Source organism: Myxocyprinus asiaticus, chromosome 10, assembly GCF_019703515.2.
Source record: "Myxocyprinus asiaticus isolate MX2 ecotype Aquarium Trade chromosome 10, UBuf_Myxa_2, whole genome shotgun sequence".
Taxonomy (NCBI): Eukaryota; Metazoa; Chordata; class Actinopteri; order Cypriniformes; family Catostomidae; genus Myxocyprinus; species Myxocyprinus asiaticus.
This window is the reverse complement of record NC_059353.1, coordinates 46,200,630-46,220,208: the sequence shown is the minus strand read 5'-3', so window position 1 is coordinate 46,220,208 and position 19,579 is coordinate 46,200,630. Positions and strand designations below refer to the sequence as shown.

General features: G+C 36.6%; 1 protein-coding gene across 4 annotated transcripts in view; it reads left to right on the top strand.

The window, feature by feature from the left end:
- Positions 1-19,579, top strand: part of LOC127447620 (tensin-1-like) — a 363,293-nt gene that overhangs the window by 48,756 nt on the left and 294,958 nt on the right. The window contains exon 1 of one of the 4 annotated variants that reach the window (XM_051709555.1): positions 6,934-7,089. The exons of the other annotated variants lie outside the window; for them this stretch is intronic. Within the exon in view, the coding sequence (XP_051565515.1) occupies positions 7,075-7,089 (15 nt within the window). The 5' untranslated portion in view covers positions 6,934-7,074. Of the gene's footprint in view, positions 1-6,933; positions 7,090-19,579 lie in introns of those variants that run through there. 4 annotated transcript variants of the gene reach the window in all.

The window sequence follows — 19,579 nt, the reverse complement described above, 5'->3', positions numbered from 1 at the left end:
GATCTCATTTAACACAAGATGAGATCATTTGAAACGCTAATGATGACGTGGGAGAGCAGCACTTCATCTCGAGCTTGATTGAGGAGGAAAACACAGCTCACAGTCCAGACGCACTCCAAAATTTCCAAACAGATGAAGGTGATGTGGATCGCAAAGTATGAGGGAATTATAATACATAAATACAAAATAAGTAAATACAGAAGCAGTGTTGTCGTGAAATAAAACGGAGCCGTATCTGACATTCCACTTGAGACTTGCCTGTCAGAGCGTCTAAAAAGGATACACCCAGATGTTGGATCTTTAATGCATCCTATATTAAAGTTCAAATAATAAAGGAAGCATGTTGTATAAATAAGCACAAACTCCAAAACTGGCATTTCTCTGTGCTGTCAGAGCTGCTTATATGCGTGAAAAACAGTGCGAGAGATTTTCAAATTTCTTCCGGCTGATGCACTGTCTCGCGCGGAGATGCTCCTTTTTCGAGCGCACTTGCAGCAGTTAGATTATAACATGATGGCTCCTGACATAGTGAATCATAATATATGTGTCATGGTGTGTATCTTATCGTGAAAAAATTGGCCATTCAAGCTCTGTTAAGAAGAGGGAGTTTGTTTTTTGTGAGTTAAAGCTGAATGAAAGAATAGAGAGAGATAGAAAATGTTCCACAAAGTAAGTCTTGCAGGTTTGGAACAACATTAGGGTGAGTAAATTATTATATAATTTTCAGTTTTGGGTGAACTAGCTCTACCAAGTGTACATGGTCTTTTTCAGTGACTACTTTTACATGGACACTAGAAAGCGGGTTATTTTATTGCGAGAAAGCAGTGTTCCGGTTTACAAGTTTTTTGTTTTTAGCACCATTCTGAGTAAACTCTAGAGACTGTTGTGTGTGAAAATCCCAGGAGATCAGCAGTTACAGAAATACTCAAACCAGCCCATCTGGCACCAACAATCATGCCACGGTCCAAATCACTGAGATCACATTTTTCCCCATTCTGATGGTCGACGTGAACATTAACTGAAGCTCCTGACCCGTATCTGCATGATTTTATGCACTGCACTGCTGCCACACAATTGGCTGATTAGATAATCGCATGGATGATTGTTGGTGCCAGACGGGCTGGTTTGAGTATTTCTGTAACTGCTGATCTCCTGGGATTTTCACACACAACAGTCTCTAGAGTTTATTCAGAATGGTGCCAAAAACAAAAAAACATCCAGTGAGCGGCAGTTCTGCGGACGGAAACGCCTTGTTGATGAGAGAGTCCAACAGAGAATGTCCAGACTGGTTCGAACTGACAAAGTCTACAGTAACTCAGATAACCGCTCTGTACAATTGTGATGAGAAGAACATCATCTCAGAATGCGGGTTGGAGCTGTTTTGGCAGCACGAGGGGGACCTACACAATATTAGGCAGATGGTTTTAAATGTTGTGGCTGATCGGTTTATATCTAATTTAAGAATAGCCTAAAGGTCTGTGACAAATTTGGTGGACGTTACTTGAAACTTATAGGAGTTAAAAGGCAGAAAGAGGTTAGGGATTTAAAAAAAAAAAAAAAGCGTACCTAAGTTTCAATAACAGTAAGTTGGCTTTGTCAAATGAGTGTGTGTGCAGATTAATTTCACTCGTCAAGGCAGGTGCTTAATCTTCTCTCCTCAGGGCACTATGTCACACAGCTTTCACCAAATGAAAACACAGTTCACGCTCAAGGGGACGGTAAATCTACCCCCTTTAATGGAGGACATGTTCACAGAATGTCCTGTGACAAGTCTGCCCACAGATGTGTTATTTAATACCTGACGGTGAATAGAATGGAAGGGCCTTTCCCTTATATCTAGCCTTTTTCTCTCTCTGTCTCCAAGCCGCTACCTGTTCACAAGGAGGCTGAGCCTCCTTAAACAAAATTATAGAAAACGGGCAGAACCACTAAATTGATCATATTAACTGTTGTTTTAATCATTTTACCTACTAATGTGCATGTATTTTGCCTTTTATTTAAGGTAGCTCAGCCAAGTTTCACTGCCCAAATGTCGAAGATGACTGACAGCATAAATGCTCAGCTCATTAGTAAACGTATCAATCAGAATGGGTATTCAAATGACGCAAAACCATTTGCTTTGTCTAAAATGTGGCCTAAAAAAAAACAAACATGTCCTTGCGTTAAAAGCTAGAAGAGACGATTGAAACAACTGAAAAACACCACCGCAAAAGGAATGCAAAATCAGAGGTAATCTTATAAACCAAGTGGCTTTTGGTATTTAATACATCATAAAGTGAGTTTAAAACAGATTTTGCCAAAATAATTTTGAAATCCAAATGTTTGAAGGCGCTCAAAAAAAAGTCAAAGACAGTTGACTGTATTTACAAGTATTAGGTTTGTGATAAGAAAGATTATAGGGATGAGACGATGTGGTTATTTCACTATTCAATATATGATATGAGGTTCACTGTTCAATATAATCTCGATTCGATATAATAAAACTTAAGTGGCAAAGTATGACAGAAAATGATGTTTATATTTTGAAAAATGTTTGCACAAAATGCACATTATAATTTCACATTAAAGTTCTTTAATACGCAATATTAATGCTAAAAATTTAAATAATAAGAATTTTACGAGAAGTGCCTTGGGATTTTTAATGATCACAGAGAGTCAGGACCTCGGTTTAATGTGTCATCCGAAGGACGGTGCCTTTTTACAATATGGTGACCCCATCACTACTGGGGCATTAGGACCTACACAGACTTTCTCTATAAGAAAATATCACAAACAAATCTTCAGAAATAGTGGGCTACATTCAGGCTGATCAGGTGCAGAACAAGCAATAGAACTAAACAAAACCTCTCCTGTAAATGTATGTGAAAGTGTATATTTATTTTTAATAATTTGTTTGTCATCATTATAATCACATTTTAACTTTTTAAAAATATAAAAATTCTACAATCTATAAATTCATATTATCTCATGACTTTATATATATAAAAAGGTATATGAGCTATCAGTGTTTGAAATAACATGTACAATTTACAATTAATAGCATTATTGAGTTTACATTCATTTGTATTACAAGCGCTAAAAATGAGTTCAGCGTGCATCTCACAGACTCGCATAGTGTCCCAGTTTATTTACGAGAAAGAAGTCTTGTTTTTTTAGTGCATCCGTGCTATTTGTGATTTAAATATATATTTTTACTTTTTTGATTTGACTGTAAAGAACAGAAGGTATATTAACATATATTTAATGAAAGTGGAGTGCGGGATCTCATCTTTGCTGGACACACATTACACGGAAGAAATGTTCTGTTTTAATCTCAAACAATTTTCAACAAAACAAGGTAATTTCCAGGTATTCCAGTACTTAAATTTCTAAAAGGTAAATTCAAGCACTTCAAGGACCTTGTGCGAATACAGTGTAGGAAAAAAAGCACAGTTGGGTAAAATCAAGTGAGAGTTGACTGGTCATTTCATTTATGATCACATGGACAGAAAACAATGTTGCAAATTTCGAAATATCGAATTTTGTCTCGATATGGTTCGCCATTTTTTTTGGCTCACGATATATCGAAATTCAATATCGAGATCAGAGAGAGATCATCTTGAGCGTAAATGTCCACACAAATTATCTGATAGTTAAACCACCTACAGTTCTTGTATAGTTTGATCAATATCGATTTACAATTAAGCCTCCCTGGAAAAATTCCCACACAGACCGTCTATTCATTTTCATTTAAGGCACACAACAGGAGATTCTGTGGAGATACCCAGGGGATTCATTAAAGATGTCCACCCCTGTTGATTAAGGGGTTGTGACCTGTCTGGCCTTTATATTTTGTGTGGCTTTCACTCATGACAGATTCACCCCTGTGCTAATTCTGCTCATAGCAGTGAAAGTGAAGAGCTAACGCATGCAGGCTTGGTCCCTGCACACACACTCCTTAAACTTAACTGCCTCTGAATTTGCCACCAAAATTACCTGGCTTAAGTTTCCAGCTGGACTGCGATGCTCCTCACTTAATGATACATATGTCAACTTGGTCAAAGAAGGGACGACACTCTCTTAAACTACATAGAAAATTAATTAACCACTAACAAAAGCCTTCATCGGCCCAAATCAAAAGACAATGCATCTACTAGGTGTGGGCATTTTTGTCATTTTGTCTACTCGAGTACTCTGACTAATTACTTAAGTGCTCGTGTATAATAACATGTCTGACAAACTTATATGGCTGCTGCATTGTTTTGCTGTTCCAGTGTATCATCTATTATTATAGACTGTTATAAAATAATCTGTTACAAAATGTACAAAAGATTGCATAATCAAAATATAATGCATCATATTTTGTCATTATGTGAAGATTCGCTGCCCAACTCAATGAAAGAATGTGCACAAGGCACGTCTGTCTGTTCTTCCTTCAGGTTAACATAGTAATCTTATTAAGTGCGCACCAGTTTTTTTAGTGACTGTCTGAACAGTCTATTTTCAAATCACGGTAGGGTTAACAGGAGACACCATAACTATCACGTTTTTAATATGCGTGTTAAGTTGAAGTTCAGTTTTGAAAATGCTGCATTCCTTTCCATTTAGCTGCGCACTGTCTAGCTGTTTGAAACACTCACCTGCTGTATATGTGCTGCGTTAGCGCGTTGAGTCCACTGCCACATGCCTGGTGTGTGTCCCCAAATGTTCGCTCGTGAGGAAAGCCGCGATGCTTCGTATTGTTGTTGCTGTGATTCAAGAAGCGTTCTATTCAACTTGGAGAGTCGGAATTTCCACCTTTCAGCTGGGGAAAGTGCAACGGAATGACACTTTATATCTAACTTGGAAACTCGTGCGGAAATCTTCAACTCCCATTTCGTCGAGATGCAGGTGTGCGTTACGTCACACAGGGCAGGGAGGTTTACAGTCAGTGACAAACATTCACTTTTATTAAATAATATCCATTAACGAGTCAAAGTTCTAACATTAAATGATAAAAACATGTTTAACAAATGTTTTGCAGAGACAGATGTTCAAAACACAGTTAATTACACTCTCTTTTGATTATTGTAAAAATAGCATTGCAGCGTCGTATATCAGTTTGGTTGCTATGAGACGTCTCTGACAATCAATGTACCCCTCAAAATCACAACGTCATGTATAACCTTCACACAATAACCTTTTAAACTTTCAAGCCTTAACCGTTCAGCGGGTCTGCTGAGAAAAGAGTAATTATACTTTTTTTTTTTTTTTTTTTTACATATTTAACATATTAATAGCTACAGTCTTGACCAACACATAATAGGTATCGTTTTAAAGCTTAGAAGCTCTACTTTACAATGTATGTAGGCATTATGACCAAAACTGAACAAGTGCTTTTAAATTTTCAGACAAATCAGAAGTGTTCCGTTTTTATAATTTATTAATAATTTCACTTCACATATTATTGTAATCGGTTAAAACATCAAACTGATCAAATAGCCATGTGTCATATGTCATTGGAATACATAGAGTACAACCATCCCATTTGTTTTGCTCACAGGCAAAAATATGTGCACACAGCACATAATGTGCTATCTGGTTAAAAACACGTTAGCTTTCCTAGAACAGATGGCTTCATTGGAAATGTAGTACATTATGGAAAGCTGAACCAATCGTATTAGGATTCAGATCGCTGCAACCAGAATCGGAAGTCATCCAAATATGGGCAGAGAGGATCGTTCGCTCTAATTACATATGGCCACCAGGAGATGGTGACAAGTACATGACAGACTCAATGATGGCTCAAATGACACAGAATCGAACTGAATGAGATCTCGTTACTCATGCCTGCATGCTTTGCAGAGAGAGCATACCTTTAGTCATTGTTGTACTTGCATGTGTAATTGGTTCTTATGTACAATTATTATGTTTTATTTGTTTGGAGAGGCTTTTGAACACTTTGAGACACTTTTGGACACTAGGATAAATTATTTTTGTAATTCTATAACTTTTGATTGCTTTGTCGTATTAACACAAAATTTTACTCATTTACAGGTGACATGATTAGGAACAAAACAAAATCAGTTTTTCTGAGCTACCTTCTTTACATCCTGAGAGATATGTTGTCAAATCAGAAAAATAAGAAAAAGTTATTTTTTGGCTCAAGTTTTTGTTTGTGATTTTTCAGCAGTTTCTTAGACCGAGAGTCGCAAACTTTTTCATAATATATATCATTAAAAAATCTGAAATGTTTTCTTTAAAATGATACAAACACTTGACCTTCCGTGTGTTTTTTTTTTTTTTTTTTTTTTTTTTTTTTAAGTTATAAGCCTTTAATTTTCTAGACTTTTCTAGATGTGTGTGTACTACTTCTAAACTTAACAACTGTTTTAAATATTCAAGCAAAGCTTGGTCAAGCCAACAGAAAAGTTTGTCTTGATGTTTTTGGATGTAGCTAATGTTTACCAAATACATGAGCTGGGATAAAAGCCCATTTTTTAAAAAAAATCTATACACTCAACAACCAGGCCGTTTTATAGACCAGAGTGCTGTGTCGTGACAGCAGCTAATTCAGTTTCCTCTGACCTTTTAGAGTCTAACATGCTCATTAGTCTTTGTTATGAAGAACTTGTAAATAACTGAGGCCTCCTATTCTAATAATGCCATAACAAAGCCCTCTGGTCAGATGGCTTGGAAACTTCTGTCAATGATCTACACAAATATTAAGAATCTTCTCAACTGGATTAAACTTTTACTTCAGACAGGCGTAAAAGAAAGAAAAACAACACTGTATGTCGTCCAGTCATCGCATTGCTCAGAAAAATCTGTGCTAGAATACATGTGCTTCCTTTCCATGGATAACAATGCAGCTCAGGAAATATGTTGGAACAAAGGTCAGACTTCCAGGCTCTGGCTCTCAGTGTGTACTGCTGAGAAGGGCTGGAGTACACATATACTCTGGACCACGACTGTATAAACCTTAAAGGGCTGAGTTCATTTTATCTGTATGATGATATCTGTACAATAAAACTGAGTTTGGAATTGATTGACACCTGGAGGTTCTTAAAATACAGCTGTTAGTCTCACGGGACAAGCGTCGTAGAAGGCCGTGCAATGTCATTCTGGATGGTGAGTTGCTTGTTTACCACTCTAACTCCAGATATAAGACTAGTAAGGAATACTAGCAGAGATGCTGTTTTAAAAAAAGGCGATCAGTACTTGAAATTAGGGCTGCACGATTTAGACCAAAAGTCATATTGCAGTTATTTTGAAAAATATTGCAATTGTGATTTGAACTGCGATATGATGAACAAAAAAACTAGTGATTCCTTTTGACCAAAATTTGGTAATGTTTTTCCCATGTTCTACTGCCTCAAAGGCTACTCTTTGAGGGTTCACACTTGAGTCCTCCTAAGAGTAACTAAACTTTTTAAGACCTTTTTCACTTAAGCCACAAAAAAATAGAAAAAAAAAAACTGTCCTTTTTGTATTCACATTGTACCTGTCCACTTTGTGATACTGTCCCACTATCATCATTTTGATAACTCAGTCAACTTGAATATTATTATTCAATATTATTATTAGAATAAAATCCTAACTTGCAAGGGGGCATTGCTATGCGGTCCACTTAAACCAATGAGTTCTAAACCGTCGAGCATTTATGTTGGCAAAATTTACTATTTGTATTTGTATATTAACTTTCTCTGAGCACGAGATAGAGTTGTGGAGCGCAGAAACGTTCTGAAAACACTAATAATGCACTAACACAAAGTCAGGACAGATTAGTGCACATAAACTTTAATGCAAGCAGTGCAAGCAGACTATTTATTTAATTTATTGAATCGCAATTGCAATTTGCGGTTTAATAATCGTACAATGTCATATTGTGATTTCGATTTTATTTTGTTTAATTGTGCAGCCCTGCTTGAAATCATTACTTTATTCCGTATTGTCTCAGAGAACGTGTTTATTGAAGCTGATAAGGACAGGAAAGAAATGTAATTGTATTTTGATGTTTATTATTAAGTTTAGTAGTTTGCAAGCTCAGATGGAATCTATGGACTTCTACTGTGATTTTGGGGGGAAATATTCTGAATTCTGCGCAGTGGATTTAAATATGGTAAAATGTGTTTATCAGAGCTAAGAGTACGGCACTCTTATTGGTAACCAATAGCATCTGAAATTAGCAAAAGTCTGTACAAAAAGTCTGAGACCACTTGTGAAAATGTTTTATTTTGCATTTTTCTAATACACAATATTACAAATTACATCATCAGCTTCAGAAATTTTGTGAAAAGTTGGTAAGCAAGGAATTCTGACCTTTTGTAGTTAACATGGTCAATATTATAAATTTGCTTATGTTTGATTTGTGACCTAGAAATAGTGCAGAATCTTAATATTTCTTACGTTTTGCATCATAACTTTTCTGTATATTTGTTTATTTCCAGGTTTAATAATAAAAATGCAAAATTTGCAATTTGGACTAAATATTTGTAGGATGTAGGTATGTAAATGTAGATGTAAGGGAAAAAAACATTTTGAATGACAGGCGTTCCAATGTCGCGGAAATCTGCGGAGGTTGTCAGGTGTTTTAACCTAAAACTTTTTAAATAGTATTTTGCATTTCAACTGTTTAGATCAGGATTGAAGTCTCATTTCAGGATTCCTTGAAAGAAATTATACTTGTAATGTTTTTCCAATTTGACCCGTAATGCTACAAAACAAGTTGCAAAGGTTATAACTGTGAAATTACACACACATTTAAATCATAGCCCCCCCGGCTGCGTTTTTCAGCTGTTGTCTGACTGTGAATCTGGGTTTGGAAAAACAAGATTTAAAGTGAAACACACAGTTCCAAGTCCCAACTTGTCGTAAGGTGTGCCACGGAATAGGGCTTCAATAAACTGCTAACCAGTGACGATGTCCATGTTTTAAATGTCGACCAATCCAATGCTTCTTTCAGATTGCAACAGGCCTCTGGGCTCGTTTTGTTTATGTCTTCTTTCTGGGAGGGAAATGAGCCTTTCCGCAGCAGTTTTCCTGCAATGTCTAAATGCATTTGTTTGGGGTCGGGCTGAGTGTGGGCGCATGCTTTGTGAGCTTGAGGTTGCCAAGGTGTTCAAATGGAGTTCTGACTTGAACGGGAGAGGATTTTTCACTAACAGATTTAAATTGCTCAATTCCATATTAAACCAGGGATTTGGTTTTTTGGTTTGGTTTGGTTTGGTTTTGCTTGTTTTTTTGTTTTTGTTTATTTTGTGTGTGTTTTGGTTTTGTTTTGTTTTTTGTTTTGGATTGTTTTTGGTTGGGTTTGGTTTGTTTTTGCTTGTTTTTTGTTTTGGTTTTTGTTTGTTTTGTTTTTGGTATGGTTCGGTTTGGTTTTTGTTTTGTTTTGAATTGTTTTTGTTTTGTTTTGGGTTTTCTTTTTTTGTTGTTTTTTGTTTTTGGTCTTGTTTTTTTTGGATTGGTTGAGTTTGTTTTGTTTCTTTTCTGTTGTGTTTTTGTTTTGTTGATTTTTGTTCTTTGGTTTCGTTTTTATTTATACTTCAGAGTTGTTTGTTATTTCTTTGAAAGTACTGTAAAATAGTGTACAATGTTTTGAGTAACATGCTACAAAGTGACAAAGTAACGTGTTGCTGTACTTAGTGTTGGGATTACACTGGTACTGTAATCTGATTAGTTTTTTCTCAGTTATAAATTACAGTAGTGTAATATGTTATTTTTTTAAATTCCTGTCATTGGATTACACTAATATTTCTAACAGAATATTATTCTGTGTGGAATGCATTTAAAACATGAACTTTCGTTCGCGTTTCTGCTATTGCTGAAAAGTCCTGCACTCCGTCATGGGTCGACAGTGTATACTTTCATTGTTGACAGTTTCATACTTTTTAATGGAAATGTGTATCTAGTGTTGTTGCGTTACACGCTTGCGGTGTAGTTGTAATTTTGTCATTGCAATCAACCAGTATTACAGTACTAAATGAAGCATATGGTGTCATGTTTGAATTTTTGTAGATTTTTGGGGGTTTAAGAAAGTAACTTAAAGGTCAAGTGTGTAATTTCCACACCACTGGCTTCACCAAATGGTTGAGAGTTGTCTCTGTATATAAAGCTGGGACAGGATACAATATTTTAACCAGGGACTAAAAACGAAATGTTTTTCATTTCGGTTCGTTCTGAGCAGAAACTGTATTCTTCCATGTCAGTTCCAGCATTCCACGGCCTCCTTCCCATTTGGTAACCAGTTAGAACAAAATTAAAGAACAGTTAATAAAAAAAATTATGCTACTCTTTCTGTGCTAAGGGTGGGTGATGCATCCGTTGCAGTGTTACCAGATCTCTCAAGAAAAAAAAAAAAGGACCTGATCTGGTAAACCGCTCAAAATAAGGACTTGCCTCAACCAAAATAAGTGATAAGCAATTACATTTTTTTCCTCATGTGAGGGAATTATCAGCATTGAAATCATAACAAGCAAAGTATACAGTATCCTATATAAAATAATGTCTTTTCAATAAATGTATTCTTAATATTAAATATATCCACAAAAATATTTCAAAAATACATCTGGCCATCTAAAATAAATTAATAGCCAAAATCTGTTTCTCCTGAATCCATGCACACACTGCTTGGGCGTATTTGGACTAAACCATCTTATGCGGGCCAAATTTTTTAAAGTTTAAACATGTAATAAATATTTAATTATTTGTTTTAAATACAGATATGTTTCTCGGTCAGTATCATTGCATCATATCTAATAGTATTGTGAAAAGTACTGGGACTCCGGTACAAAGTCGTTACTAAAATTAAAAAAAAAAGATGTAACGATATGCAAGTTCTGAAAAATAATAATTATAAAAATAATTATTAAATTATTACAAATAACTAAACGAATGTGTGTTCAATAGCACTATCACATTAGCATATTTTTGCTGTGGTATCGAAATTGGTATTCTTTTTATTTCTTTAACACAGTATAGAGAAAATTTGTAATTGCTTCACATTTTGAGAGATGAAAGAAAGACACTGATTGGGGTTAGGAACTTAAACTTATTTTGGCCATTAACATCAATTGCCACCAGTCATGTTGGTCCATGGAGATAAGCATATAATGTACAAGAGTTCACTGGCAAAGGTTACAACCACAGACCGTAACAAAGGGTCTGATGACTGAAGCTTAAAAAGCCAGAGGCTTTGATGGTGCTGTGGCCTGCCTTCGGCACAACTGTTTTGGTGTTTCTTGATGGCTTTGTGCTGTGAATGTCTCAAATTCCTGGTCACAGTGCCTGTAGGTCATTCATAGAGTCTATTTAACCCTCAGGATAGTCTTTATGTGTTCTTCACGCTATAGGTGCCCGCAAGTGAAGCTTGTCTGCACAAGTGAGGCATATCTCCTTTGCTGGGTGCTGCTTGAGGTTCCACCTCTAAAGTGCTGGGCTTTGAGGACACAGAGTGTGGATCAAAATAACTCTCTTTTATACGCTCACTGGACGGTATTGCTGAGCAACTGGCCAAAATTTTGACCTTTGAAATTGCTTTTGGGTGAGGCATGATACGCCTTCTGTTTCCTCTGTTGTGAGAATAGACAGCTGACACTGAAATGTTTTGGGGTCATTGACATGACGCACATTTTTTGTCCAGATCTATTAAATGCAGCTCATACTGACAATGACTTAAATAGTCCTCTTCTCAATATCTAAACATTTCTCCAAAATATTTGTAAACCCATAAGAATACAAAAAGGACATTTCTAAGAACATAGCACACGCACTTCATAAAAAAATTTTTTTAAAAGGAGATTTCTCCTTGTCAACATCTTTGAATGACATAACTATTTGTCATCAACCCATTTGTTTCACCTTCTCATAGAATAACATTGTGATATTTCTGTGAGTGACTCAAAGTCACCCATGAAGGTTATTTTGGAGCCTCTCTCTCATCTTAAATGCTGCAGTCATGGGCCAAAAACTCTGAGCCTCTGGCAGCGTGGCACTCTGCTGTGTTCCAGTTAGGAGAGTAATGGGATTAGCTATCTCTTACATAAAATAGTCCCTTGGCAGCCATGCATGCCCTACAGCTATTCATCAATTTAGATGACACAGTAGTTATGAACATAGTGGAATTAGAATGCACGAGAGAGAGAGAGAGAGAGAGAGAGAGAGAGAACCGCTTTCACAGAAGTACAATAAATGAGCTTGGATCATTTATGAGCAGTGTGTTTTTACAGAGCTGGCAAGGCAATGTTATATTGATATTAATCATCAAACCTTAAAGAAATAGTTCACCCAAAAATGAAAGTTGTATCATTATTTATCACCCTCATGTTGTTCCAAATTTTCTTTTCTTAGTGGGACATTTCAAGAATTAATAGGCAGTAATCTCAGTCACCATTCACTTTCATTGCATCTTTTTCTATACAGTGAAAGTCAGTTGTGACTGAGGCTGTAATTCCGCCTAACAACTCCAGAAGCGATGTGAAAGGTGTGGGTGAGAAATGGATGAATATTTAAGTCCTTATTTACCATAAATCTCCACTTTCACTTTCTGCTTTCACATTTTTAAGTGAAAGTGGAGATTTATAGTAAAAAAGGACTTAAATATTGATCTGTCTCTCACTCACACTTATCATATATATTCTGAAGACTTGGATTTAACCACTGGAATCGAATCAAATCACTTTTGTCACACAACCATATACACAATTGCAATGTTGTGTGAAATTCTTGGGTGCAGTTCCGAGCAACATAGCAGTCGTGACAGTGATGAGACATATACCAATTTACAATAAACATCAGATTAACACAACACAAAAGTCTAATATACACATATTTACACACAACACAATATACAAATAATAACATACACTGTACAGTATACAGTACACCCTGGAGTTGTATGGGTTACTTTTATGCTGCCTTTATCTGATTTTTGGAGCTTCAAAAGGTCTGGTCACTATTCACTTGCATTGAATGGACCACCAGAGCAGAGATATTCTTTTAAAAATCTTCATTTGTGTTCTGAGATGGCATGAGGGCATTTGATTGAGGGTAAATGATGAGAGCATTTTCATTTTGGGGTGAATTTTATGTATGCCATCTATTTTTGTTTGTTTTACTTTATGCTTTCTAAAGAAATGTAAGTTTAAAGTTGGAAAATCTCGATTTGACACATCGCCATTCAAAATGAAACTTTCAGCAAGGATGTTGCATATTTGCATACTGAATTGCGATTGGTCCTCTTTCTTACATCAGTTTACATAATAATGATTGGTTTCTTCCTTGCATCTATTTATCATCTACAGTGGCCTTTACACTACAATGACAGTGTCACATTGTTTGTTGATTTTTGTGTACATGACAACAGGAATGATGCTCTGTTGCAGCATTTACACAGAACCAAAGCCTAAAACATAAAAATTAAACTCATATATTTTTAATGCACATCAAGTTTACTTTTTGTTAAATTTTTTATTTCTGAATAGCTGAACGTGCAGGCATTGTACATGGTTTGCTAGAGCCTGTGTTTTACGATTTTGTTCATACTGAAGCCTCGAGTATTTTGTGCAAGGAATTATCAGCATCTTCTGACACTTTGCGAATTCCCGTGGAGAACACCCAGACCTCACTTAACAATGGACAGTGTTTGAATGAGGAATGAGAGGGGCTTACTGGCTCAATGGCTTTTCATTGCTTCGTCTCCTTGTTCTTAACGGAGAGGATGTGCAAAAACAGCCTTCATTAAAGACGTAGATGATTACATGGCGGTCTGGAGGTCAAGCATGCGTGACCCCGTTATACCGCTCTAGTTCAAGCATTATCCTTGTGAGGAAATCCTAGGGAGCTGGTTAAAAACACCCTGCATTAAAATTAAAGACCAAAACCTGTCACAACAGCCACATGGGCATTTAAAAATTACCCCACCCTGCTTTTAAGTAACTATATGCTTGGCATCAATGTTAACAAATTTGGTTTATGCAGCAGGGGAGTGCCAATTTATTGGTCCTAACCAATGTGTGAATTAAACATTGACTTTGAGGAGCGTCAACTTTTTAAAGTGTTTTTAAAATGTTTAGTGTCAATTTGTGCAACCTGAATAATTTTTTTTTTTTTTTTTTGGCTTCCCTAGCACAGTTAGCCAAATGTTAAGTCACTTAAAACAACTTTTTAAACAACATACAGAAGTTTTGTGATTTACTTGTGATAACTAATTTATAGTAAAACTCTCAGGTGTGACTGTATAAACTGATAATTCACCCAAAAATTCAAATTCTCTCATCATGTACTCACACTCATGACATCTCAGATGTGTATGACTGACTTTCTTCTGCTGAACACAAATGAAGATTTTTAGAAGAATATCTCAGGTCTGTAGGTAATTTCAGTGCAAGTGAATGGTGACCAGACCATTTGAAGCTCCAAAAATCACATAAAGGCAGCATAAAAGTAATCCATGTTACTCCAGTGGTTAAATCCATGTCTTCAGAAGTGATATGATAGCTGTGGGTGAGAGACAGATCAAATTTAATTATTTTTTACTATAAATCTCCACTTTCACTTTTACGTACACATAAAAGTAATCCATATGACTCCAGTGGTTTAATATGTCTTCTGAAGCCTTCTTCTGAATATTTCGGAATGTGTACGTAAAGTGAAAGTGGAGATTTATAGTAAAAAAATCATTAAATTTGATCTGTCTCTCACCCACACCTATCATATCACTTCTGAAGACATGGATTTAACCACTGGAGTAACATGGATTACTTTTATGCTGCCTTTATTTGATTTTTGGAGCTTGAAAGGTCTGGTCACCATTCACTTGCATTGAAAGGACCTACAGAGCTGAGATATTCTTCTAAAAATCTTTGTTTTTGTTCTGCAGAAGAAAGAACGTCACACATCTGGGATAGCATGAGGATGAGTAAATCATTATTTTTGGGTGAACTATCCCTTTTAAGTTCTGATGTACGGTTAGATACTGATCCTAACATAAAGCATTTGAGCAGCGTACTGTTCCAGCTTTTTTCTTGTTCGCAAGTCTCTATGTAGAGGTAGATGAGTATATGCACTTTAGCTAACTTGTAACTTGTAAACTTTTGTAGTTTCTTAAATGTTTGAAATGCTCATTATATACACGTTCCTTATTTCCTATTCCCTTTAATTCACACCCTGGTTCTAAGTACATACTAAACAAAACAATACATTTTTTTGTTTTTTTGTTTAATTCATTAAATACATTTTTAAATTAAAACTTTAAAAATTATTTAAACATATTAAAAAAAAGATGTCGTTAATGTCATTGTCATATGCAGTCAATTTGTAAGTCAGATTTGAATTCATTAACCCCTCTGACAGATTCATTGATAATTCATTACATTGATTTAAACTGATAACTTGAGAATTTGTGTTTCATTAAAAATAACTTTTTCATGAGTCACTCGTTTGTGAATCGGACTACATCATTGTACAACACTTTCAATTCAGACTGCAAACTCACAACTCAGATTTCTTTTGCTGTGGTTCTATAGATTCTGCTGCACTGCGGTGCAAGAGAACACTGCTTGTACGTTAGGCTATATGGTTGAGTTCCCACACTCTTTCTGATTAGCTCCCATTCAATAGCAGGCTTAAATAGTCTTTGTTTGTGGAGGAAGAGGACACTGTGAGTCATCTCAATGCTTTGATAAGACACTGGCACCAAATATCCTGTAAAAGAAGAAAAGTGGAGAGTATATTCTCTCTTGTTTTCCTACCTCCTTGTCTTTTCTTTTCTTCCATTTCTCCTCCATTGTGCTGCTTAAAAGGCCACACAAAAATGCTCAATTTGGAGACAAAAGTAGCCCAATTAAAGCTTCATTGTGAGACCGGTGCAGTCCAGGATACATTGTCTATTCCTGCTACCCCTTCTATACTCCTCCGTGCTCCTGTTTTTCTCTCCTCCTCTATCTGATAAGACTGGTTAGGGAATATGTTGGCAGATAGGATGTTCCAAGCTTCTTGGAGAATTCACCACAGTTCTTCTATCTATTTAGGCTGTCTCAATTGCTTCTGTCTCTTTATGTAATCTCAGACAGGCACGATGTTCAGTGGGGGGCTTTGTGGGGGACATAACATCTGTTACATGGCTCCCTGTTCTTCTATTCTAATCTTTTCTATTTGCAAAATTAACGTTTGGGAGTCAAACATTTATATTTCCTGTTGACACACTAAAGCTGAAGATATAAATAACCATCTTAAGACAAATGTTTTTGTGAAACATCTTAAATGAAAACTATTTGTGTCATTATTTTTGAAGATATCCTCACAATGCAACATTTTTCACAAGTGCCTAAAACTTTTGCACAGAAATACTCAAACCAGCCCATCTGGCACCAACAATCATCTATGCGATTATCTAATCAGCCAATTGTGGGGCAGTAGGGCAGTGCATAAAATCATGCAGATACGGATCAGGAGCTTCAGTTAATGTTCACATCAACCATCAGAATGGGGAAAAAAAATTGATCTCAGTGATTTGGACAGTGGCATGATTGTTGGTGCCAGATGGGCTGGTTTGAGTATTTCTGTAACTGCTGATTTCCTGGGATTTTCACACAAAACAGTCTCTAGAATTTACTCTGAATGGTGCCAAAAAAAAAAATAAAAATAAAAGAAAACATCCAGTTAGCAGCAATTCTGCAGACAGAAACACCTTATTGATGAGAGAGGTCAACAGAGAATGGTCAGACTGGTTCGAACTGACAAAGTCTACAGGAACTCAGATAACCACTCTGTACAATTTTGGTGAGAATAATATTCTCAGAATGCTATTTTGAGATGCGGGTTGGCGCTGTTTTGGCGGCACGAGGGGGACCTACACAATATTAGGCAGGTGGTATTAATGTTGTGGCTGATCAGTGTATGTAAGCAAAATTGTCTTCACCACAGAAATGTACTCAAATCAAGATTGGAATCAAATCGAAAGCTTGTTAATTGGAATCAAATGGGGAAATCTGTATCATTTTGGTGCATTGCTAATTGTGATATCCCTCTACATTCTATGTGTGAATGTCAGCATTATTTATGTTCTATATATCCATACGTACTGTACGTTCCTGTGGAGACATGATCTGGGTTGCTTAATTTGCAATATTTTATACATAGAGGCCAGTATTCAAGGGCGGTTCTTTGATGGAATGAGATTTCAATTAATTAGGCAGCTGCTTGCCATGTGTCTCCATTCGTAGACCTTTTTTCAATCCTCGTAATGGCTTTAAGATCAATAGAAGGAGGTGAAAGGGTAATTGATTTCATTAATCATTGAAATTATGATGAGGTTTGCACCTATACGATAGTGAAATTGCTTTGTCTTTATACTAGTATCCACTCAGTTTCAAGTTTAGTAAATGTGGGCTCTGAAAAGGAGGCCTGCATTGATAGTATTAGTAATTAGCAAATCACTTTTGCTGCAATAATAGCTACAATAACTGTCTCATCCTTCAAAACAGCCTCTTTGTTAAGTCTGCATTATATTGTGACAGATTCACAATATTTTTCCTGAAATGTGTAGCTCAAACTGTTAAGATCAGTCTGAAATGATCATAGATCTTGTTAAATTTAATTGAGTGTTTTCACAGTACTTATTAACTCTTATTTCAAAACATTGTTTGATTCCTTGCAATTTGACCCATTTAAGTCGCAGCAGGCTGCTTCATAAAAATGAACCTCCATTTTGCTTGTACAGTTGTGCTCAAAAGTCTGCATACCCTGGCAGAAATTGTGAAATTTTGGCATTGATTTTGAAAATATGACTTATGCAAAAAAAAAAAAAACACACTGTCTTTTATTTAAGGATAGTGATCATGTGAAGCCATTTATCATCACATGGTTGTTTGGCTCCTTTTTAAATCATAATGATAACAGAAATCACCCAAATGGCCCTGATCAAAAGTTTACATACCCTTGAATGTTTGGCCTTGTTACAGACACACAAGGTGACACACACAGGTTTAAATGGCAATTAAAGGTTAATTTCCCACACCTGTGGCTTTTTAAATTGCAATTAGTGCCTGTGTATAAATAGTCAATGAGTTTGTTAGCTCTGATGTGGATGCACTGAGCAGGCTAGATACTGAGCCATGGGGAGCAGAAAAGAACTGTCAAAAGACCTGCATAACAAGGTAATGGATCTTTATAAACATGGAAAAGGACTTAAAAAGATATCCAAAGCCTTGAAAATGCCAGTCAGTACTGTTCAAGCACTTATTAAGAAGTGGAAAATTCGGGGATCTCTTGATACCAAGCCAAGGTCAGGTAGACCAAGAAAGATTTCAGCCACAGCTGCCAGAGGAATTGTTTGGGATACAAAGAAAAACCCACAGGTAACCTCAGGAGAAATACAGGCTGCTCTGGAAAAAAAAACCGATGTGGTTGTTTCAAGGAGCACAATATGACAATACTTGAACTAAAATGAGCTGCATGGTCGAGTTGCCAGAAAGAAGCCTTTACTGTGGCAATGCCACAACAAAGCCCGGTTACAATATGCCCGACAACACCTTGACACGCCTCACAGCTTCTGGCAGACTGTAATTTGGAGTGACGAGACCAAAATAGAGCTTTGTTTAGAGAGGGGTCAACAAGGCCTATAGTGAAAAGAATACCATCCCCACTGTGAAGCACGGTGGTGGCTCACTGATGTTTTGGGGGGGTGTGAGCTCTAAAGGCACAGGGAATCTTGTGAAAATTGATGGCAAGATGAATGCAGCATGTTATCAGAAAATACTGGCAGACAATTTACATTCTTCTGCACGAAAGCTGCGCATGGAATGCTCTTGGACTTTCCAGCACGACAATGACCCTAAGCACAAGGCCAAGTTGACCCTCAAGTGGTTACAGCAGAAAAAGGTGAAGGTTCTGGAGTGGCCATCACAGTCCCCTGACCTTAATATCATTGAGCCACTCTGGGGAGATCTCAAACGTGCAGTTCATACAAGACGACCAAAGACTTTGCATGACCTGGAGGCATTTTGCCAAGACAAATGGGCAGCTATACCACCTGCAAGAATTTGGGGCCTCATAGACAACTATTACAAAAGACTGCACACTGTCATTGATGCTAAAGGGGACAATACACAGTGTTAAGAACTAAGGGTATGCAGACTTTTGATCAGGGGTCATTTCATTTTTTGAATGAAACCAGCCTGTCTGGCACCAACAGTCATCCATGAGATTATCTAATCAGCCAATTGTGTGGCAGCAGTGCAGTGCATAAAATCATGCAGATACAGGTCAGGAGCTTCAGTTAATGTTCGCATTAACCATCAGAATGGGAAATTTTTATCTCAGTGATTTGGATAATTGTTGGTGCCAGACGGGCTGTTGAGTATTTCTGTAACTGCTGATCTCCTGGGATTTTCACGCACAACAGTCTCTAGAATTTACTCCGAATGCTGCCAAAAACAAAAAACAAACAGTGAGCGGCTGTTCTGTGGCCGGAAACACCTTGTTGATGAGAGAGGTCAACAGAGAATGGCCAGACTGGTTCGAACTGACAAAGTCTACAGTAACTCAGAAAACCGCCCTGTACAATTTTGGTGAGAAGAACATAATCTCAGAATGCTATTCTGAAATGCGGGTTGGGTCT